The sequence below is a fragment of the Giraffa tippelskirchi genome, chromosome 11 (assembly GCF_054371585.1).
Source record: "Giraffa tippelskirchi isolate mGirTip1 chromosome 11, T2T-mGirTip1v1.2.pri, whole genome shotgun sequence".
Lineage (NCBI taxonomy): Eukaryota > Metazoa > Chordata > Mammalia > Artiodactyla > Giraffidae > Giraffa > Giraffa tippelskirchi.
Genome location: NC_137285.1, coordinates 112,710,631 through 112,735,218, shown reverse-complemented (window position 1 = coordinate 112,735,218; position 24,588 = coordinate 112,710,631). Strand labels below are relative to the sequence as shown.

At 36.4% G+C, this 24,588-nt stretch overlaps 1 protein-coding gene across 2 annotated transcripts in view; it reads right to left on the bottom strand.

The window, feature by feature from the left end:
• COPB1 (coat protein complex I subunit beta 1) overlaps window positions 1-19,202 on the bottom strand; it is a 36,082-nt gene extending 16,880 nt beyond the window's left edge. For both annotated transcript variants that reach the window (XM_081545079.1, XM_081545080.1), the window contains exons 1-13: window positions 19,104-19,202; window positions 18,206-18,364; window positions 14,350-14,579; window positions 13,758-13,927; window positions 11,900-12,014; window positions 10,593-10,685; window positions 8,564-8,701; window positions 6,594-6,713; window positions 5,101-5,208; window positions 4,871-5,017; window positions 3,448-3,593; window positions 1,903-1,999; window positions 325-485 (exon numbers count right to left, since the gene is read on the bottom strand). In XM_081545079.1, the coding sequence (XP_081401205.1) occupies window positions 325-485; window positions 1,903-1,999; window positions 3,448-3,593; window positions 4,871-5,017; window positions 5,101-5,208; window positions 6,594-6,713; window positions 8,564-8,701; window positions 10,593-10,685; window positions 11,900-12,014; window positions 13,758-13,927; window positions 14,350-14,579; window positions 18,206-18,296 (1,616 nt within the window). In that variant the 5' untranslated portion in view covers window positions 18,297-18,364; window positions 19,104-19,202. The remainder of the gene's footprint in view (window positions 1-324; window positions 486-1,902; window positions 2,000-3,447; window positions 3,594-4,870; window positions 5,018-5,100; window positions 5,209-6,593; window positions 6,714-8,563; window positions 8,702-10,592; window positions 10,686-11,899; window positions 12,015-13,757; window positions 13,928-14,349; window positions 14,580-18,205; window positions 18,365-19,103) is intronic.
• Between the last annotated feature and the right edge of the window lie 5,386 nt (window positions 19,203-24,588).

Here is a 24,588-nt window from a genome sequence, read left to right as displayed (position 1 = left end):
AATCTTGAAAATATGTTTTCCAAATGTTATTTGGAAATAAAACTCAAATATCATTAGTTACCTCTACTTAGTATTTTCTATGTGAGTAAAGTAACCTTAGTTTAAATAGAACACAGTTCAATGAGAATATTTATTAGGAGCAGAGAATTAAAACTATTAACACAATTTCTGGAAGAAAGAACTTAAACATCGTTTTCCTTCCAAGCATCTTAAATAGTGAAGATTTCTATTTGGGTCAAAAGAGTAAACTAATAAGAGAAAGAAATCATCTGACTGTTTTATACACAGAAGTATAGCTCGCAGGGCACAGGTGCCACAAATTACCTTTCTTCCTCTTTCTTGGTTGGTCTAGAACTGCTAAGGGCACTCTGAGTTGCATAGGTGCCCATCTCAGTTACCAACTTCTGAACTGGTCCCACAGTTATTTCTTCTTCAGGTTTTAATTCACCAGCTTCTTTTTTAATCTCTGACTCTACAATTGGGATCTAAAAATCAAATGGAAACATCAAACATCAGTAGGAAGCCAAACATATTTAAATATTCAATAATTTCTACAGTTCTCTACAGAACTACTCCCTCAAAGGGGTTTTTTGGAACTTGGAGCTCTGCTTCCAATTTTCTTTCCTCCCCAGAATAATGTAGTGAGAAGAGGGGCTTTGGAGTTGGATGCTACTTTTAGTTGTATGTGTTGAATGTGTTAGTCACTCAGCCATGTCCAACTCTTTGCAACTCCATGGACTGTATGTAGCCCGCCAGGCTCCTCTGTCCATGGCATTCTCCAGGCAAGCACACTGAAGTGGGTAGCCACTCCCTTCTCCAGGGGATCTTCCCAACCCAGGGATCCAACCCAGGTCTTCCAAAGTGCAGACAGATTCTTTACTGTCTGAGCCTTCGGGGAAAATTAATTAAAACTACTTTGAGCTTCAGTTTCTTAATCTGTTAAACGGAAATCTTAATTCTCTACATACAAGTTCCTGAAAAGGAAAATGCTTAGGACAGTGACTAAGCCTTATTCCTCTTCTCCCTTACTTTCGTTGAAATACTAATCAAAACCAGCACCCATCCTTCCATAAAATGAAATAAATCTGACTTATGTGTATGTAGTCAGATTTACCAACCTCCTCTTTTAATTTTTCTTTTTTGCCCACATGGCATATGGGATTTTAGTTTCCCCAATCAGGGATCAAACCTGCATTCCCTGCACAGGAAGCATGGAGTCTTAACCACTGGACTGCCAGGGAAGTCACCCAACTTCCTCTCTTTTAAACCAAGTAGATACTATGTATTTATTTCTTAATACTAGTCTATCATCTAATTTATGAGCACCAAGAGTCATCAATCATTATCTACCAACTCCTTTATTATATAGATGAAAAACTTGATGTCCAGTCAGGTTAAGGAAATTATATCCAACGTCCCAGAGTTATTACTGGCAGAAGCAAGACCGGAATCCAGGTTCCCAACAAGCACTGTTCTTTCTATTCTACTATATGGGCTTGTTTAGATGAAGAAATGCTGGCAGTTTTAGTACACAAAGAGGTATTCTAAAGTCAGCCCTGTTCTTACAAGAATTCTTTTTTTTATAACACAGAGGATTAAGCAGAGTTTTACAATTCTTTTTCCTTTTTTAAAATATATAACCTTTTGTTCAAATAAAATCTTACCCAGAATGGTAAATAATACAGATAAAAGAACAGGTGTTATGGCTCAATGCAGGGGAAGGCAACTCCCCTAATTTTCCATTGACCAGAGGCTTAATTATCTGGGTAATTAAAATTTTTTCAATGTTCTTTAGCCCAAGCACTATTAAATAAAAACACAAAAGTAAATCACCACATAAAAGTCAGATTTACTAAAATAGAAATGATCGCATAAAGTAGCATTTATTAAAGTAAAACATACCTCTCCAAGGGACCTGCGGACCTCAGTCATCACACTCTGAATGTCTTCCTTGGTACTACAGTATTCTCCCAGGATCCACAATGCTCCTCGGTAAATCCTAAGGCAAGAATACAAGCACTGACTCGGCCAACAAATCTTGAAGCAGTGATCTTTTTTTGTGAGTTTAAGCTTAAGGAAGAAAAAAATATTCTGCAGTTCTAAGGGACTATGGATGAAATGTTAAGAAAGAATATAACAAGACACTAAGTTTCTTAGATTCTCTCCTGAAGTCACAAGAATTAAAAGGAAAGTAAGTGTTCTTACCATTTGTAGGAACATTCTACAACTGGTAAACCCAGGAGGTTAAAAAATAAAATACCCAAATGCTTCCCAGAAATGTGCTGTCTTTTATTTTGGACAGAGTTTAAGGTGTATTTGATTTTATAACCTCCCACTATTAAAAGTATGTATTATTTTTATATAAAAAGTAATTCACTGAAGAAGCAGGGATGCCAAATAGACCAATGAAAAAGGAGGGAATGCCAAGGATCAAAACAACAACAAAAAAACCCTCAAAAAAAGCAACAATTTTCTAGTTAAAAATGTTGAACTGAATTAGGTGTTCACTCATCTTTTCCCTAAGATTTTCATTAAATTTATTAAAAAAAAGTTCTAGAAACCGAAACCCTAAGAGGTTATAGCTGCCAAAAGCTAAACCTTGACATGATTTTTTTTTCCAGAAAGGAAACAAATCTTTCTCACTTCCATAAATCTCAATACATTTTCATATCATAAAATCAACACTGTACTCCCTTCTTTTTTATACAGGCAGATATAAGGCAAGTCTACTACAATCCATCTGATGATTTAAATGAAGCAAAACTCAGATGCAGTAGTCCTTTCTCATTAGCAAAGGCTATCTGAAGGGAAACATAACAGATTTAGGCTGTTATTTTCAATCCTCCACTTCAGTAAATGCTAAAGAGGGAATGTAAGTAATAATGGTATCTCAAAATAGTACCTTTTAAAAATATTTCCCTTATCAGATTATTCCTTGCAAGTGTATAGAAATGCAAATGATACTTTATACTGATCTTGTAAGCTGCAATCTTAAGCTCATTTATTAGCTCTAATAGTGTTGCTTGTATGTACATGGGGTGGGGGTGGGGGCTATTCTTTCCCTTGTTAATATGGTGGATTACATAGATTGAATTTTTTTAACTAGTCTTGCATCCCTGTAATAAACCCACTTGGTCAAGGTACATAACAAAACAAATAAATAAAAATATGTTTCTTAATCACTTTAGAATTTATGATGCTTTAGAGGAAATGAGAATGGAGAAACCTATCTAAATCATACTTACCAAAAATTTTTTTGCTGATAGATTATGGATTCACTAAGGGTGAGAGTAGGGGTGACATGTTTCAGACATTTATTTTGTCTCATTTTGTCTTAACTGTTTTAAGACAGCTCTCCTCTCTTATATTTTCTATCAACTTACCCTTAAAGACAGAAATTGGTAAAATGCTTACTTAACTTTACATTTAAACAGATTTTAAACCTACTTGACAGATTTGATAGCATGAAAGACTTCAAGCATCTTCTCAACAATAAGCATTCTCAGGTTATCAAAGCGCTGAATGGCTTCACGAACAAACTCCAAGACATCTGCAGCTGCTGCTTCATTACTGTCACTGAGAAATTCCATTAACTAAAAGAAAAAAATAATGGATAACAATTATACATTTTCAGAAAGAAAATTACCTATTACCTAAGGTTAATAAGTAAACTGAACAAGTTTACAAAGAAAATAAATACTACTTTTCAAATACACAGCAAAATGTAAGTTGAGAGACAAGTACCATTATATAAACAAAGACATGATGACTTTTCAGTTTATATGCAGCAAAGTTTATTACAAAACACATGATAAAACTGAAGCTAGAGGACTTCCCTGCTGGTCCAGTGGATAAGAATACACCTGCCAATCTAGGAGACACAGGTTTGATTCCTGGTCCAGGGGTCCAGGAAGATCCACATGCCTTGGAGCAACCAAGACCATGCACCGCAACTACTGAGGCCCATCACCCTAGAGTCCATGCTGCGACAAGAGAAGCCACTGCAATGAGAAGCCCGCACACCACAACTAGAGTAGCCCCTGCTCGCTGCAACTAGAGAAAGCCCTTGTGTAGTAACAAAGGCCCAGCATAGCCAAGAAAACAAAAACTGAAGCTGGAAACCCACAATTTAAAATAAATTAACTGGAGACACACAGTTGTAACTAAAAGTAAAATCATTTTAGAGAAAATTCAGAGCTCAAAGTCAAAATCTCAAATTACAACATACCTCATTTGTCTGACAATGACAGAAAGCAAAACATTCTTGGTATGTTAATTTTTCCTCTAACTAAATCCTTCAAATTTACGAGATAAAATTATCGATATCTGAAAGAAACTTATTTGCCCTACTGATTTACATACACAGAATATTTTACTATAGGTAATAGTAACAAACATTAAGGGCTTCCCTCATAGCTCAGTTGGTAAACAATCTGCCTACAATGCAGGAGACCCAGGTTCAATCCCTGGGTTGGGAAGATCCCCTGGAGAAGGAAACAGTAACCCACTCCAGTACTTTTGCCTGGAGAATCCCATGGACAAAGGAGTCTGGCAGGCTACAGTCCATGGGGTCACAAGAGTCGGACACGACTTATCAACTAAACCACCACCAACAAACATTAATTATAATAGTATGTGGAGGTATATTTGTCATTATCTTTTGCTGTTGTTTTTTTGGTGAAGATATGTGAGAAAGAAGTCAGAGTCCTTATCCTTTTGAGCTTAGTAGAAGACAAAAAGATCTCTTCTGACCATGAGATTTAGTGACTACAAAGAGCTGAGATTTCCAGAATTTAACTGTCAAATAAGTAAAATTTCTTCATTTTTATTTTTAGAGAATTTCAAAATTAAGATCACTGGAATTACATACCACAGGAATAACATTTGCAGCCATATCTGGAAATCGGACAGAACAGGAATGCAACGTTCGCACAAGGAGTTGTCTGTATTTGTCAGTATCTTCATGCTCTGACACATTATTTGTTTTAATTACTTCCTTCTTAAGGACAATAACCAGCTATAGAACAAAGCAAAAATAAGTGAGAATGACATCATGTTTGGCTTGACAGCTTACAAAGTGATGTCAGAATTTTGTTTTACCTCTTCAACATTCCTAGAGGAGACAAGATCCAGTGCTAACTGCAGAGTCTTCTTGCGTACTTCTAAGTCTGGTGTGCTCAATACTCTTAGGATGTCCATAACCAGATCCTGAAAAAGAACAAAAATAATCTAGAATTAATATCAGTATTTCTGGTCACAAGAAGAAAATCTTAACTGTCGAATAGAGGGTTCTGTCATGACCTTAATTCTCTGATCAATAATAAAATCACTACTGTTGGGCAAAACAGATAATTTGAGTTGCCTGATGTAAGGCAACATGAAGTATGTAATATCACATATGATGCATTCAAACTGAACATGTTTACTCTGACTCTGTCAAGCTTTAGCTCAAACCTGCAGTTTATAGGAAACACAGAAGTCAGAGCAAAAGCTAAATGACACCAAAAAAAGTAACCAGACACATCCAGGAGTCTCTTGAACAAGTCAGTGTTCTGAAAAAACGATACTGCTCAAATTAAGAGACTCAAGGAACCACACATCACAACTACATACACATCACAACCAAGTGTGATGTATGGCTATAAACTGGAAAAATCAAACCCACAGGGTGTTTTAGGAATATCCAGGAAAATTGGATGATAATAAGAAATTATTAACAATTTTGTTAAGTGTGATAATGTTATTTTGGCTCTGCAGAAAACTGTAATATTTTAAAGAAGCATACTTAAAATTCTATAGCAAGTATTTTTAAATATAGCAAAACAAAACATTTCACTTCTTTAAAACTTTGTATTTTTAAAAAGTTCTGATAAAAAATGTTCTAAAATTTTTAAGGATGAACTCCTGTATAACCCTCACTTATATATACCACTTGTTAATATCTCACCACGTTTGCTGTGTCGTATTCTCTATACTCCTAAATGTTTCACTGTATACCCAAGGATAAGAAAATTTTCTTATGTAACACAATTATCAAATTCAGAGAACTTAACACTGATTAACGATACAATTAACTAATACAAAGTCTGTATTCACATTTCTCCAACTGTCCCAATAATGTCCTTTATAGCAAATGTTTTTGTTGTTATTCTGATCCAGGATCAGCATTGAATGTAGCTTTATTTTTATCACGGGACTTTAGTTTTACAATAATCATTGTCACAGATTAAACAGGTATACTGATAATTTTCTAGAATCTAATCATCTTTCATTCTCAGTTGGTGTTAATTATTTTGCAAAAAATGTAAATTATACTAAAACTAAAACAAATATATCTCTACTGTTAAGAACACCAAGGGCAGTACAAATAGAAAAGATAAAAGGTAACACATTAATTCACGTTAGAAATTCTTTTTAATAACAAAAACAATATCCCAAAAGGCTATGGTGCTTCAAGAGTTATACCTTAGGTGACCAAAATTTAAACTGCCAAATCTCCAAGCATTTAAGCTAACCAAGATGGCAAGTACTGGGAATTATTTCAATTTGAAAGAAGATTCTATTTAGGATTTCTCTGTTTCAGAAACATTTACCTGTAGTACTCGTTCATGAGCAGGATGTTCTTTTAATTCTATCAATCGATCTAGAACTATGAGCTTTACATTGTTGTCACTCTCTTTAATAATCAAATCAATGTAACACTGAGCAGCAGCCTGTGTAAAAAAAAGAAATACATTTTAAGAACATATTCATCTATCTTAAACAAAGAATCTGAAAATAAGAAAAAGTAAAGCCTCCAAGAAACCAAAATACATTCACTACTCCTGTACTGAAAGTTTATGCATTTTTCTCAGAGGAATGTGTCCCTCTACTACCCAAGTTCTAACAAATTTCATTATTTTTTTAAGGTTACAAAAAATTGGAAGCATCACAAATTAAAAGGATGAAACGAGGTTGTTACAGGCAGAAACCCTCATTAACAGCCAAAAATTAAGGGCTGAACCTAAGGAACAAGGCAGAAAAAAGCAGATAGAGAATTCCAAACAGTTTAGCTACTGAGCAACTTTTAGTTTAGGTACAAACTCTAACCCACTTGCATTACAGAACAGAAAAAGTCAAGACTATAAAGATGGCTCTGAGTCATTAAAAGCAAAGGACAAAGAAGCAAATCTGAAAGAGTTCCTAATGACCAAAGCTAGGACAATTTGATCAACAAAATAAATAATAATATTGGATTATAATCCATAGAATAAAATATCCATACTGATATAAAGAAGGAAGGAAAGAAGGCAAGGAGAGAGGGAGGGAGGGAGGAAGGGATGAAGGAGAAGCGACAGCTCCTCCCTGCAGAACTCCAAATAATAAGTGTAGAAAGAGGGTAACAAAAAAATCACCATTAGAATATCATAATAGAAACTGCTGCAGAAAGATCTACTGATTCGTGCTAAAATTAGTTGGTGTTAAGTCTGAGGAGAAATAGGATATTTGCACAGTTTCTAGGTATGTTCTCAAGATATTTATTGATTACAAAAGGAAAAATTGTAAGTCTACAGTGGAGAAATCTGACACAGACCACCTTAATCGAATGATCAAGGTTAACATCACCAGTAATAAGATACATCAGCATCGTGTACTTCTTGATAGGATATAATGGGAATGGTGAACCACTTCTGTGGTATCTCCCCTAAAATGCACATTAAAGTAATGAGGAGAAAATGCCAGACAAACCAAAATTAAGAGATATTTTACAAACAAACTGACCCAGTACTCTTCAGAAGTATCAAGGTCATGAAAAACAAGGAAAGGCTGAGGAACTGTCACAGACTGGAGGACACTAACCCATGATAACTTAGTGTTATGTGGGATCCTAGACTGAATCCTGGGACAGAGAATGAACTTTAGTAGGAAAACTGGAGAAATTTGGATAAAGTCTATAGTTTAGTTGACAAATTGTTCCAATAATTTTAGTTTTGACAACTACACAATTGTTATGCAAGACATGAACATCATAGGAAGCTGGGTGAAGGGTAACAAGAACTTTGACCTATTTTTACAACTTTTCTGTAAGTCTAAAATTATTTCAAAATAATACGTTAAAAAGAATTTTTTAAGTATTGGTGGCAAAAGCACTAAATTCCCCTATTTATACAATCTGGTTTTCTACAATAATTCACTCTATGAATAGAGTAGGGTTCCTCACATAGTCTTGACAGAGTACATTAAAATATTTCATTATTGAAAACGTTAATTTAAACCTTTTTAGGGTCCATCATTTAGGATTCAGCATCCATTTCCCAGATCTAGTTCTTAATGTAACTAAAGTATGGGGTGGAGATCTTAAAATATCAGTGTCATTCTCCAGAAACTAGAAATACTGCTATTCTGTCATTTTTACTCTTTATATATATATGAAAGCAGAAAGTAAGAAAAGAAGGTTGGACTACATTGGAAATCAAAGAATTTTCTAAAATTTGTAGTTGATTGTAACGTCACTAAATCAAAAGTAAGAAGACAGCATATCTATCATCTAACTGGCACACAGACACACAAAAAAGGACAGTACCTTGATGGCAGTAGGTGCACTAGAGAGTGTCACTAATGTTCCAGCAGCTTCGTATTTCACAGCAGGGCTAGATGACTGCAGCAAGTTATAGATGCAGCGAATGAAACGGGCCCTTTCTGATGGATTAGCATGACAGACCTGGGGAAGAAAACACGTAGGTTTCAACCGAATTCAAGAACACTTGCTTTCAAACACATCTTTAAAGACAGATGTCAGCTTATGGGATATGAGTTTTCTTCATTTGAAAGCTGAGAGGTGTCGGCCAACGCAGGCTGAGACGCCGGGATACGATACTGGTAATTTCAGGAAGAAATAGTTTTTACTTCAAATAACTAACTGTTGCTGTTGCTGCTGCTGCTGCTGCTGCTGCTAAGTCGCTTCAGTCGTGTCCGACTCTGTGCGACCCCACCGACAGCAGCCCACCAGGCTCCCCCGTCCCTGGGATTCTCCAGGCAAGAACACTGGAGTGGGTTGCCATTTCCTTCTCCAATGCATGAAAGTGAAAAGTGAAAGTGAAGTCACTCAGTCGTGTCCGACTCCCAGCAACCCCACGGACTGCAGCCTACCAGGCTCCTCCGTCCACGGGATTTTCCAAGCAAGAGTACTTGAGTGGGTTGCCATCGCCTTCTCCAACTAACTGTTACAGCTACTCATTCATTTATTTATTCATTCAATAATAATTTCTTTTTTCACTCTTTCATAAAAGATTTTCAGATGGCTTATAAAGACACGCACACTATACACAAGACATTAACCAAGTAACTAACGTATGTACTGTAATAAGCAGTAAATTTGGTCCTACATTTCTATTCTGAATGTCACATCAAAAAGGTACACGTGATGGATTATATGAATTTCAATAGATAATAACAGAAAAATACTGGCTTTTTAATAAAGCAAGAGCACTTCTTTTTTAAGTACTACTATTGTACTTATTATTTGGGACCATATTCAATGTTGAGAAGACAATTAAAATTTTCTATTCCATTCTAAATGCATCTTAATACTTTTACCTGTGAAGCAAATATTTCTTATTTTTTCCTCTTTTGAAATTAGCATTTATGTTAGATTTTTCTAAAATGTACACAGTCAAATCTCTATTATTCCACTAAGACTCAAAACCTCTTTCCTCTTACTATAACCTGGACCCTACTCGACAAAGAAGTCATTGGATAGCAGAGAACTCCTACTTGAGAATCTCAGTGGCATCCCTAAACCATACAGATGAATTACATTTATATATTTACATATGTAATATTCATAGTTCTGGCTTCATCTTAAATGCCAATTCGAAATGATTGGATACCCTGTGTTGAAAGGGGCCTCCTTCCTGCAGAGGCAAAGAGGATGTAATGAGTTAGCAGGGTCCGCTATGTATTCTGTTCATACCATTCTATGCAATAAAAGTCATTCCTAACATATATTTTTGTTGGCCTCCAATAGTATTAACAGCAAAACTGGATGTTACTGCATCTTTTATTTTCTCAGAATATTAAGATGCAATCAATTTTTTGAAGGATATATCAAATTAAAATGTCAATAAAGTACTTCATTTTAAAACCCAAATCTCTGATCAAGTTTTAAAATTCCTGTGAGTCAATGGCATAAAATTTCATATTAACATATTTAAAGCCCTTCTATTCTCTTTTACAAACAAGGAACAAAAACATATTTAAGACTTTTTCTTGTCTTTAGATTTCCAAAGTAGTCAGGTACGTATTCAAGAAAAGATCTTGACTTTTAGTTCAAAGCCTAATTCATAGTCTATTCAGTGACTGAGCAGTACACAACAATTTCTTCACATGTGTACTGGATCAAACCATGAATTTTTACAGAATTCTTTATGGAGATTTAGAAAGAACGGAAGAATTTGGAAAATATGACAAACCGAAGGGGGTAGGGAAGACTTTAATAGGCTGCAAAATATTTCTACGGTTAAAACATATTATCCTAGCAATTAAGTTGTGTCCTCGATACTGTTTAACCTTATCTCAAACTCTTAATTTTACCCACTATAGATTAGTTTTACCTTATAAATTAGTTCAACAATAACCAACTGAAGAATGTCTCCAAATGTCTGAACTTGATCAATACAAGTACTTAGGTAATCCAAAGCTCGATCCTGAAAAAATAAGAATATATTTATCAAACTCAACCTCATTCAATAAAAGGACTTAAAGAACTTTAAAAAACATACACAACTAAACCTAAAACAGATGAGGAAATCAGGGCAAAGAAAAATTAATTGAAGGAAAAAATAAAGGTTAACACATAAATATAAGATACAAAGTCAAATATATTTTCTATTAATAGAAATGGGCCACAAATCTAGCGTCAGAATTTTCTAGCAGCTAAACTAAGGAGAAAAACTATGTATTACCTGATTTAGGGTATCTACACAATCTAAACAAACCAATTGCCTATGAGTACAGTTACTTCTATTTCTGAGACCTAAAATAAAAATCTCACTGATTCTCACACCCTGAACACTGTAACATAGAGAACTATGGCCTCATCAACATCTCTACAGTAAAAGTATCAATAAATTTTATTGAAATTCTAATTATGTAGGTAAACAGCATAATACCCAAAACAAAGGTCAATAAAACCAACTGTACAAAAGGACAAAACTTTGTGGCCCAAATAAGCAGCTTTCTTATAATCTTGTTTACAAAGATAAAGTAACAGCATCTAGATTTCAGAAGAATGGATAGATTCCATTATTTTTTCAATCTTCATGCATATTTTGATAATAAATACTGGATGGCAAAAGTTCCAAGATTAGATGCCACCAATGTGTGCAGAATCTCTGCTAACCAGCAGAAGAATAAACTTTAATCACCAGCAGAGCTGGATGTAGGGCTGACATTTACTTATGAAGTTTGAAAAGCCTAATAAAAACATACATCTACATTGAAGTCCAGCCTCTTTCAAAGCTATGGCTCGGGACAGACCCTATAAAGAACTTCTGTTTTTCTCTATTAAACAATTTTAGATCTTTACCAACAGAAGGAAAAATAAAGCCCCAAACCTGGGTGCCAAAGCACATGGCCCCAATAATTTCAATCTGGAAGAACTGTAAAATGGCTGTTATTAAAAATGTCTGTCTGATGTTTACTTAAAAAAAGAAAACACATACATAAGCAATATACCACAAAGGGAACTTTTTAAACTCTATTTTTATATAAATTAAATTCAAAAATCTAAAAAAATCAAAATTAATACAAATCATATGTACTACAAATAAAATTACTGACTAAAAACTTGTGTAGGTATCTGTAATATCTTAATTCTCATTTAAATAGTCACAAAAGTATTTTTTAAAAAGTACTTCACCTGATCTGCATGAATTAGCATCATAAATGCATTTCTTTTGCAACTTGCATCCTTCTCATTCACCAGAAAATCATGTATCAATTCAGGAGCATCTGGTATAAGATGTTCAAAGTTTCTTCAAATAAAACAGGTAATATTCATATTTAGTAACTCTCTGGACTCAACCAAAATTAACCTTTATCAAACCTCATACCACTATTAATTGTTTTGCTTTTTTAAACTTTAAATCAATTAGAAAATTGCGAGTATGAATCAGAAATTTACATCTTCATCTATTTATCAAATTGTATGTTTTTTAGTTCAAATTAGAGAAAGCTGATTTACTCAACATGCTATCTATCAACTGGATAGCTCTAATAATTCTCTTTCATATACTTTAGGGCTATAATATTGATGCTCATAATGACAACCTCAAGGTACTGAAAGATCCTACATTAAGGATTATTGGAGGGACATCCCTGGTGGCCCACTGGCTAAGACTCTGTGCTTACAATGGAGGGGGGCCAGTGTTCAATCCCTGGTCAGGGAGCTAGATCCCACATGCTACAACTAAAGATTCCGCATGCTGCAGCTAAGACCCCATCCAGCCAAGTAAATTTTTTAAAATATTAAAAAAAAAAAAATTATTGGAGAAGAAATAGCCCCTTCAATTTTATTATTTATGCACTGCATTTATCTACTAACTTCTTACTTTGAAAACTTAGAAGTATTTGTAGTATATAGAACAATGAAACCTGCTTAATGAAAACCGTCCTCTAGCTTTTTTTCCCCCAACTTTAACAATAATTAATTCATAGTCATTTTGGTTTTACCTATGTCTCTGCCCACTTCCTCTCCTCCCATATTATTCTGAAGCAAATTCCAGACCATTTAACATTTCTTCTGTAAATGTATCAGTATGCTTCTCTAAAATCAAGAACTTTCTTTTTAAACTAACATTATCATGTAGTAAAAACTGTAACAATTGCAGATTCTTCACCAGCTGAGCCACAAGGAAAGCCCTATCATCATACAGACTGTTCAGATTTTCAGTTGTTCTATAAACGTCATAATTTTTTTTGTGTGTACTGTAAGTTTAAATTCTGAAATCTGTGTAATCTGTAATGACAACTTTCAAAGAACTCTACATTATTAACCAGACTACCACCTTCCTGAACAGATAGCAAAATCCAATATAACAGTGAAAGAACTGTGAAATTACTAAACTATTGACTATTAAAGTACAAAGATGTTTACAAAAATTACCTCCTAATTCTAAATAGACTGACACCAGTGACTGGAAAAACCAAGCATTCCAGCCTATCTAACTCGCTCTTTTAAAGTTCAAACTTTAAAACTGCCTTTTTAGAACTGCTTTTTTAAAGTCCAAAATTTTCAGTTTTCTAAGAACAGCAATCAGCTGAGAACTGCAACCCTTCCTATTAAAAAGTTTCCTCCTTAAGGCCTCTAAGTATAAAAAGACAAGACTCACATCCCACAAAAAGAGAATTCTAAAATAAGGTCAAAACCTCAAAGTTATGGGCTAAGCAAGTTAATAAATTAATTAACTAAGCTGGAGTACTAAAATTGAGAAAGACAGGTAGTGACGTAAACTGGAAAGCATACAATCTGTTTAAAGAGGGCCACTGCCATTCACTTCCAGCAGATTGCTGTCATGCAAAAACCAGGACCTGGTGTTGCCAGATCTTTTTGACTTTTCAATGTTAACAACTTAATGATAATAAGGAAAAATGTTCAGGCTAATCAAAACATATTTGCAAGGTACATAAAATCTGTAAGGAACCACTCTGGAACTTCTTCTGGTCTGAAAGACTAAACAGTCCATATAGAAGTAAGCCAAAGGAGGATCTTTATCTACCTATAGATAGTATAGATGGCCAAAACAGCATTTCTTCTAACATAGCTGTGTCGATGCTCCAAACAAGCACGGATAGCTGGCATTAAAGGTTCCAGCAATTCTGCCTCTTTCAACTTGCAAAGAAAACGAAGAGTAGATCCTCGAATAAATTCATTAGGATGCTGAAGATCCTGATATAAAAATCAAATATGAAATGCTGAGTCCCAGTACTTTACAAAAAACCACAAAGTTTAAATACAAAATTTTTCAATAAAAAAAAATTAGGAAGTAGGTTTCAGGACAAACACCTAGATTATTACATAATTTCCTTCAGATTCCTATTGATTAAAGCAATTTTTACTTATCACATTAATGTCTTATATTCTATGTCACTGTTTTTTATTAATAACACATAAAAATGCACGGAAAGTATCTGAAAAAAAGTAACAATAAAACTTTTCACAGTAACTTTTTACAACTTCTGCTTCAAATAAATAAAACTTACATCATTTCTGAGATTTAATTTTAAAAATTAAAACATAGCCCATACCACCAACTTTACAATTATTTAAAAATCAAAGCAATATTTGGAAATAATTATGGTTTGGTTTACCTTTCTATATGCATCACAAACAAGGATCATTTCATGTAAAAGCCTCCCATCTGGAGTTGTTTTAGGAACAATTTCCCAAAATACCAGAAGTAATTTTTTGATGGTATGATCCTGAAGAGGCAGCACAAAGCGAATGATGGTCATCAGAAGTCCAGGAAGTTTTTCACCATTCAGAATCATAATGATTACTTTCTTCAAAGCTTCAGTCTTTGACTTCACATCTCCTTTTTCTGATACAAAAAAATTTTTTTTTAAAGCACAATTATTTTAAAAGAAAATTCCTCAGATAATTTTAAAAGCAATTAACAAAATAAAACATGTTCTCACTTTATCAGCAGCAATAGTAATAAAGGTACCAACCCAAGTGACAAGGGTTTTCCACTTGGCTCTGCCAAAAACAAGCTGTATGATTTTACACAGTCATTTATCTCTGAACCTCATGATTCTTTACATATAATAGAAAAGCACTGGATTAGATCTTTGACCCCAAACCAATGGAGTTAATGTGGAAGCCATGAATCTATAGGTATACCAAAAAATGTGAATCTCAAACACATCTGTAGCTATTTTTTAAATTTATAAATAGATACATTATGTGCTTTGGAATTCAAAGTAGCTTTTAGTCAGTATGTATTTTCTAAACCAAAGTTATAGCCACTATTATGAAGGGTGGGGATGGGGATAAGTGACCTTTTTTCAACATTAGGAAGAGCCTCAAACTCAAAAAAGTTGGGGATTAACAGACTAGATTAATTCCAAAATCCCATATTTTTACCAGACAAGGCAGTGGCACCCTACTCCAGTACTCCTGCCTGGAAAATCCCATGGACGGAGGAGCCTGGTAGGCTGCAGTCCACGGGGTCGCTACGAGTCGGACACGACTGAGCGATTTCACTTTCACTTTCCACTTTCATGCATTGGAGAAGGAAATGGCAACCCACTCCAGTATTCTTGCCTGGAGAAATCCCAGGGACGGGGGAGCCTGGTGGGTGGCCCTCTATGGGGTCGCAAAGAGTCAGACACCACTGAAGCGACTTAGCAGCAGCAGCAGCAGCATATTTTTACAGACTATAAAACTTTAGAATCTTTCTTAAGAAATTACCTAAAAAATTGGAGGAAAATTAAAATGTACTGGATCAGCAACCATTATTTGTAATTAAGGATGACACATTTAAGATAAGATGCTAGTTTACTGTTACTTAACCTAAAAATAAGTACTATATGTTATGCAAAACAATCTATAATTTCACATCATTATTGCATACTGAAGAATTTATGGTTAAAATCTTCTGGATCCAAAATTTGAAGGCAGAAATATAAGAGACAAGTACACTGAATACTGACGAATTTAAGGTATGCATTAAAAATCCAACACAGAACTTCCCGGTGGTACAATGGATAAGAATTTGCCTGCCAATGCAGGGGACATGGGTTCGAACCCTGATCCAGGAAGATTCCACAAGTCTTGGAGCATCTAAGCCTGAGCCACAACTACTAAGCCCAAGTTCTAGGGCTTGCGAGCCACAACTACTGAAGCCAATGTGCCTAGAGTCCATGCTCCTCAAGAGAAGCCACCACAAAGAAAAGCCAGAGCACAGCAACCAAGAGCAGCCACCCTCCCAACCCCCCCGCAGCCAGAGAAAGCCTGTGAGAAGCAACAAAGACCCAGTGCAATCAAAAATAAATTAAAAAAAAATAATCTCTTTAAAGAATCGAACACAGGGTTACTGCCAAAGTTATACCATGAGTGTCAATGTGAAGTGAAAAAGTGTTATGCTCAGTTGTGCCCGACTCTTTGCAACCCCATGGATGGTAGCTCGCCAGGCTCCTGTGTCCATGGAATTCTCCAGGCAAGAATACTGGAGTGGGTTGCCATTCCCTTTTCCAGGGGATCTTCCTGACCCAGGGATTGAAGCCAGGTTTCCCACATTGCAGGCAGATTCTTCACCGTCTGAGCCACCAGGGAAGCCTTATTAAGTGTCAATATTTTTGTTTAAAACAGACTAACTTCTTATGCATCTCTCCATGCTTCACAGTACTATATCTCCTGCTACACATGAAAAAAAAACCCAAAAAACTGTGTGCCATATCAATTCAAGACATGAACAAATGTAAAAAGATGAAGTTTAAGCATTAATCTGGGCAGATCTTCAGTTTTTTGTTTTCTTAATATGTATTTATTTGGCTGCTCTGGGTCTTAGTTACAGCATGTGAACTCTTAGTTGTAGCATGTGGGATCTAGTCCCCTGATCAGGGATCAAAGCCAGCCCCCCCAGCATTATGAGCATGGAATCTTAGCCACTGGACTACCAGGGAAAATCCTGAAAAATCCATTTGTAACTAAAGGTTAAAAAGTTTTAAAAGTAAGTTTATTAATAAACTTGTACAAAATGAACACCATTTATTTCAAGTTCCCCAATACTTATTTCCATTTATTCTAACAATTCAAACTGAGGTGAAGAATACTTCTTTTCACATCCTCAAAATTTTCAGAGCTTCTTCTCTCTCCTTTATGAAAAACAGAGTTTTAAATATCAATTTAATTCACCAAAATATACTCCAGGAAATGTATAGTCATCAGGGCTCACATCCAGTGATCAAAGGTAAAGTGAAATGAAACCATATCAGTATTTCACCACACAAAACTATTTGTTATTCAAATTGAAAACTATTTCTAAATCTTTTCATCTCAACTCTATTGAAATACAGTCAAAAATAAGTAAAATTCAAGACTACTTATTTAGTTACTTGATAGGTGGAGTATAGTTAAAAAAGAGTATTTTTACAGTTAAGGACAAGTTTGTCCTTTACCTTATCACCCACCAATAAACTTAAGTATTTGGGGGGTTTAAAAGTGAAAACCTTTAAATTATGAAAATTTGAAGATTTTGAAATTAGAAAAAAAAACGTAATGAAAGTTTATTCAATTTGTATTCCATTCTACTCTCTTACATGAATATGAAAAAAAAAAGGAAATACAGTATGTGTGGTTTTTGTAAACAAAGATCAGCTTAAATGCCATAAAAAAATATTTATTTTTCCTTCTCTAGAAATAGGCCTCAACAGAAACCGAATATTATGTAACCTAAAATCATAAGGTATTCCATTACTGCTGATTAAGAGCGGGAACATGCAACTAAAATATCATCTTTCAAACTGTAAACTATCTTTTAAAAGATACTATCAAGATTTGAAACATAATTTTCCCTCTAGTCTGTTTTAAACAGCAGTTATCAGTTTAAGTAAAACTTATTTTTATTAGTTCAATTAAGCAAGAATTATTATCTTGGAATGTGCATTACTTTAAAAAAATTATTGACGGAATCATTCACAAAAAGGAGATACAGTACACACTTAAAAAATTCAGAAATAAAGTTTTTGTTTTCTTCTTTGCATAAATGCTTTAAAAATCAAAAGCTTAAGTGTTTCTGAGAAAACATACATATGTTCCAGTTTTGACTTCATTTGTTCAACAGGCAGTAAAACTAAAACAAGCTAAGTAATACGAAGCTAAGTGCACAAAGAAATTAAAACATTCTAATACACACTCTCAATCTGTTATCTACACAGAACTGTCAGCTACATTTAAACAAGCCGTTATGTTTTCTAAGGAATAGCTAAAAACTAAACCTCTACATTTATTTAGCCCCACCCCACCATGCTATAACCGAAGCTGAGATGTTGTTTTATTTCCAAAAACCAATATTACAGGCCTAAAGTAACACATTTCCATTTTTAGTAAGACAAAGTTTTATTGAAGAGATCCTAAAAAGAAATTAAGTATTTCTAATTATAAAGGAACCTGAAATGCAAGTGAACTTTTTACTTTCATTTTCAAAATATTATCAACATTTACCTAGATCATTTTTTAAGCTAATTTCAGACGGTGGTTCTGAATCCATTGGCACGTTAATTAACGTATAGCATACGTTCTCGGCAGCCGTCATGGTTCCCGGTTACAGTCAACTCTCGATACAAGATTTAAAGATAACCAGATGCAAAAAAAAAAAAAAACCTAGAAAAATAAATACAAAGATATCACAACCGAAAAAAACAAAAACAGAACCAGTAACTATCGTGATCTTTTCTGTCTAAAGTTCATTCAGCTTGGCTTATGAATTTTAAAGCATTAGACGGGGAGGGTCAATCTATATTATGTTGCACAGAAATAAATCCTGATGTATTAAAACACACACTTGTCAGCCTTGGCCTAAGTTACATTATCTCCCACCCCACAACCCCGCCCAGAGTCTAGAAAGCTGTACTGCAGAATTAAAGCCCACAATACAGTGACAAGTCCCCCAACCCCACCCCATCACGATATAAAAGTGATTTTTAAACATAATACACAATCTGAACTTCTGAAGTTAAAAAGAGCCCGTGCAAAAATACTCTGCTAAAACCCTTACAGCGCTTTAATACGTTCATCCATGCGACCCGGCTCTGGACCAGGAATCCCTCAACTGGTGCTCTGCACCCCCACGTCCCTTCCCCGTTCCTTCCCTCCTGCAAAGGAAGCCCCGGCCGGGAATGGCGAGCACGGGGGCCTGGCAGGGAGAAGACCCCCCGGTCAGTAGGCAGGCCGGGATGGGGCGGCCCGCTCAGAGCTTCCCAGCCCTGCACTCCACTTCGCCAGGCCCGGACGCTAGCGGCCTAGTCGCTCCCCTTCCGAATCTCCCCGCTACAGCCCAGTTCCTCCGACTCTGCCCAGACCAGGGAGCGCCTCCGAGATGAGGGGGCTTGTAGGCCGTTACCTGACTCCGTGGGGCAGCAGCTGGGGCAACGGCGGAACCGTAGACTTCGGCTCCAACCCGCAGCAGCGGCGGCGGATCCGCAGAGTCCTCCGCTGACGTGGAAGGGGGTGGGGAGCCGACCCAGGCCGCAGCCACCCAGCCCCTACGGCAACGCAGAGAGGACAAACCCTCTCCGTCCTGCGCCTGCGCGCTCCGAGTACGTCGCAAGCATTTCTAGTTCCGAAGGAACTTTAGAATTTAGAAGCCTCTTCCTGTTTTATCGTCCGCTGCTTTAGGCCGAAGAGGAGACTGGAAACACAAGCTAAGTTTTCCCTGCAAGCCTGAATTAAGCATTGAGGTCATTTAAACGCTACTTAGAAATTGTATTTTCTTCCAGAAACTCCACTGCAGCCAAAGGAGGAGAGGGAGTGCTTGGACTCAAGGGAAAAACATTTTACAGGACTGATGGCCTAGTGGGAAAGAATGCTATCCTGGGAGCTGGAAGCCCTTATCTAGCTCACCCACGAATAAACTGGGAAAGTAACTAAATACAATTTGAGGAAGTAACTTCAGGTCTTCCAAGAGGCACTAGATTGTATGAAGATCCATTTCAGTTCTTAACGCCTCTGTCTCTGCAGTTAGGCTGGAGTTGCTTGAACATCAAAGTTGCACTGGTTGTGATTTCTGGCCTTTGTTTAGTAACGGTCCCTTTCATGATCCTTTAGAAGAACCTAAATTAAATTTTTTCATGCATAAAAGGAGATTGACAGTGTTTTAAAGGATTTTACCTGTTTCCAAAGACCTAATTGTTACAGCTACAATCAGTCATAGTACCTCCGATTTTGCACATTTAAGGTTCCACATCCTCACCCCTCCCTCCCCCCCCCACCCACAAGAGGATTTTCTGACGAATCATTAATAATAAAAACTTCTCTGAGGCCTTAAGCAAAATATTGTGAATACAAAGAGACCTGACAGAACCTGAGATAAACAGGCTCACCTCCAGGAGATAGAACACAAATAGAGCCTCATCTATCCAGAATCCAGCTATTTTGAGGTTTCTTCTTTCTAGAACCATCAGACAAAAAGTAAATTCTTTGAGAACATAAAATATATCACAAAGGCCATGTGCTCCTCAAACTCTATACATTCATTTTATTAAAACTATTTGAGATCCCATATATTCTTCACCTAGATTCTTCCAATTGTAAAAAAAAATCTTGTATGACTATAGTACAATATCAAATCCCGGAAATTGACAAGTGATACAATTCAGTCCTCATTCATATTTTACCAGTTTTACATGTACTCGTTGTGTATTTAGTTCTGGGCAATTATATCATGCTAAGATTCATATGATCACCACTAATAATTCCATTACAAAGCTCCCTCCTACCATCTTTTTGTCACTGTCCCTTCCCGCCTTAACCCCTGGATATTACTAACCTGGTCCCCATGTATGTAATTTTGTCATTTCAAGAATGCAATATAAATGAATTACACAATGTAACCTTTTAGTTTGGCTTTTTCACTTAAGGTTAATTCCCTTGAGATCAACCCAAGCTATGTGTGCAACAAGTTATTCCATTTCTGGCTTTATTTTTAATATGGAATTTTCACAAATGCAGTTATCTGGTTTCCAAGTCCACTTCTCAAGAAGTGGCAATCTATCAGCATGAAATGAGGACCCAAAAGGCATTAAAAACTAAACTCAACAATAACAAAAGCTCAGCAGTTCGTGTCTGCACTGAAAATTGTCATTGCCAGTGTATATACATTATTGTATATATATTTTTCGGAGAAGGCAATGGCACCCCACTCCAGTACTCTTGCCTGGAAAATCCCATGGACAGAGGAGCCTGGTAGGCTGCAGTCCATGGGGTCGCTAAGAGTCGGACACGACTGAAGCGACTTAAGCAGCAGCAGCAGCAGCATATATATTTTTAATTAATTTAATTGGAGGCTAATTACTTTATAATATTTTAGTGGGTTTTGCCATACATTGACATGAATCAGCCATGGATGTACATGTGTTCCCCATCCTGAACCCCCGTCCCACCTCCCTCCCCATCCCATCCCTCAGGATCATCCCAGTGCACTGGCCTTGAGTGCCCTGTCTCATGCATCAAACCTAGACTGGCGATCTGTTTCACATATGGTAATATACATGTTTCAATGCTATTCTCTCAAATCACCACCTCACCTTCTCCTACAGAGTCCGAAAGTCTGTTCTTTACATCTGTGTCTCTTTTGCTGTCTCGCATATAGGGTCATCGTTACCATCTTTCTAAATTCCAAATATATGCAATATTATACTGTGTTGGTGTTTTTCTTTCTGACTTACTTAACTCTGTATAATAGGCTCCAGTTTCATCCACCTCATTAGAACTGATTCAAATGCATTCTTAATAGCTGAGTAAAATACAGAATTTATTGAACAGGTATCAGGATCTTATAGAACCTAATTCTTCCTCACTAGTTATAACATGCACTTTGTTTTGGGACTTCTTTTTATCTAGCATGTAATTATATCATTTTGAATGCTTTTTAAATTATAAATTGAGAGCAAGAACCTGTTATATAAGAACTGAAAAATTTAGATGTCTAGAAAATCAAGGCCTAGAGAAAAGGGACTTGTCCCCCAAATCACAAAATGGTTCAATACTGAAAAAACTGGGATGAATCCTGTTACCTACTTTACTGCATCTTATTTTTAACTATACCAGTTCTTCAATAATGCATATATGGATGCCTAATAAACTCAAAGTGAATTAAATGTTATCTTTATATCAAAGTGATAGGTTTTATGAAGATATTATTAAGAATTTTATTATTTAACACAGACTAAATGGAATGACTGAGTATAACACACTGGATAAAACATGAAAAGGCATCAAAATGAACTCTGTACAAATAGAATTGAATCCTATTGGGGTGGGGAGGATTTTAAGTTCTAAAGTCAGTGTGCTAGACTAAAATTACCTACTGAAAAAAACGACTAAAATTGCCCCCAAAGTACAATACAGATCAGTACACCCAGTGAGTCTGGAAACAGGTGGAATGACTCCCTTTCTCTGTTTTGTGTTTGTGAGTTTCGTGAGCTTGACACAACTTCACTGTAGGCCAAATGGCACTGGTGGGCTTATTGCAAGCTCAAATGGCAGGCTCTTGAAGCTGATTCCAGAGTGCAGACCAACATCTCCACATTCCTGTATTTAGTTACAGGTGGACTTCCCTGGTGGCTCAGATGGTAAAGAATCTGCCTGCAATGTAGGAGACCTGGGTTTGATCCCTGGGTCAGGAAGATCCCCTGGAAAAGGGAATGGCTACCTACTCTGGTATTCTTGCCTGGAGAATTCCATGGACAGAGGAGCCTGGCGAACTACAGTCCATAGGGTCGAAAAAGAGTTGTACACGACTGAGCGATTAACATTTTCACTTTTCATTCCTTCAACAAGGATGCCAGAGTTTCTCTTACCACTCTCCCTTCAAGAAGTCACAAAAGATTTAAACCTATTAAGATTCACATAAATTTTCCCACTTAACCTTCACAATAATTCTCCAAAGGATTTCCCTAAAGCAAGGCTAAGTCAACTGCTCAAAGTCAAAAGCAGCTAATTAGTAGAATTAAGTCTAAAATACAAGTTGCCTATCTATGAATGAACTGTTCCTCTCTAGAAAGATATGAATCTCAGAAAATAACTCCTTTGGGCTTATGAGCAGTAAAATTCTAAATTATGGGCTTTGTTTTTTATTTTTTGGCTGTGCCACAGGGTTTGTGGGATGTTAGTTCCCTAACCAGAGACTGAACCTGTATCCCCTACAGGGGAAGTGTGGAGGCCTAACCAGAGGACCTCCAGGGAAGTCCCTGACTTTGATTTTTTAAAACCGATTTCCTCTTAATTTCATTTTGTATGATCGAAGATAAAAATTGTACTGCAGTATTTACATACACAGTTCATAGGAATAATGGAACGAGGCTAAAGATTATGCTAAAGTAGGGCTGGGCAGGATATGAGGAAATGATGGCTTGAGATTAAAATTTCCCTTTTGCTATTTTTATTGACTATGCCAAAGCCTTTGACTGTGTGGATCACAACAAACTGTGGAAAATTCTTAGAGATGGGAATACCAGACCACCTGACCTGCCTCCTGAGAAATCTGTATGCAGGTCAAGAAGTAATAGTTAGAACTGGACATGGAACAACAGACTGGTTCCAAATCGGGAAAAGGAGTATGTCAAGGCTGTATATCATCACCCTGCTTATTCAACTTATATGCAGAGTACATCATGCGAAATGCCAGGCTGGATGAAGCACAATCTGGAATCAAGATTGCCAGGAGAAATATCAATAACATCAGATATGCAGATGACACCACCCTTATGGCAGAAAAGTGAAGAGCCTCTTGATGAAAGTGAAAGAGGAGAGTGAAAAAGTTGGCTTAAAGCGCAACATTCAGAAAACTGAAATCATGGCATATGGTCCCATCACTTCATGGCAAATGGGGAAACAATGGAAACAGTGAGAGACTTTTGTTTTTTGGGGGGCTCCAAAATCACTGCAGATGGTGACTGCCACCGTGAAATTAAAAGACGCTTGCTCCTCGGAAGAAAAGCTATGACCAACCTACACAGCATATTAAAAAGCAGAGACATTACTTTGCCAACAAAGGTCCATCTAGTCAAAGCTATGGTTTTTCGAGTACTCATGTATGGATGTGAGAGTTGGACTCTAAAGAAAGCTGAGCACCGAAGAACTGATGCTCTTGAACTGTGGTGTTGGAGAAGACTCTTGAGAGTCCCTTGGACTGCAAGGAGATCAAACCAGTCTATCCTAAAGGAAATCAGTCCTGAATATTCATTGGAAGGACATGCTGAAGCTGAAACTCCAATACTTTGGCCACCTGATGCGAAGAACTGACTCACTGGAAAAGACCCTGATGCTAAGCAAGACTGAAGAAGGGAGAAGGGGATGACAGAGGATGAGTTGGTTGGATGGTATCACCAACTTGATGGACATGAATTTGAGCAAGTCCTGGGAGTTGGTGATAGATAGGGAGGCCTGCTGTGCTGCAGTCCATGGGGTCGAAGAGTTGGACATGACTGAGGACTGAACTGAAATGATTTTTGCAAAAATTCCCTACACTGAGACCACAGATACTACTACTGCCATCTGCTGGTTTTAAAGAAAAATCATTCCCATGTTAATAATCTTCCCACTATTATTAGAAAGTGGTTTTTTCTTAGGTTTTACTCAGAATCTCCAAGGTTAAACTCTAAAAATCTGTATTCTGGACCAAACCTCCACGGATTCTCATGCAGCCAGTCTGTTCGCTGGGGTATTAGTATAAGGCTGTTATATATAAGAGGTAATATTTTTCCTGTCACTAAAAATAAGGCAATTTAATTGGCAAACATAGTGACCACATATGATGATCACAGAGCTGTAACCTTAGACTACTATTTACAGTTGAAGCTACTTAAAAAGCAAAACCGGATACATCA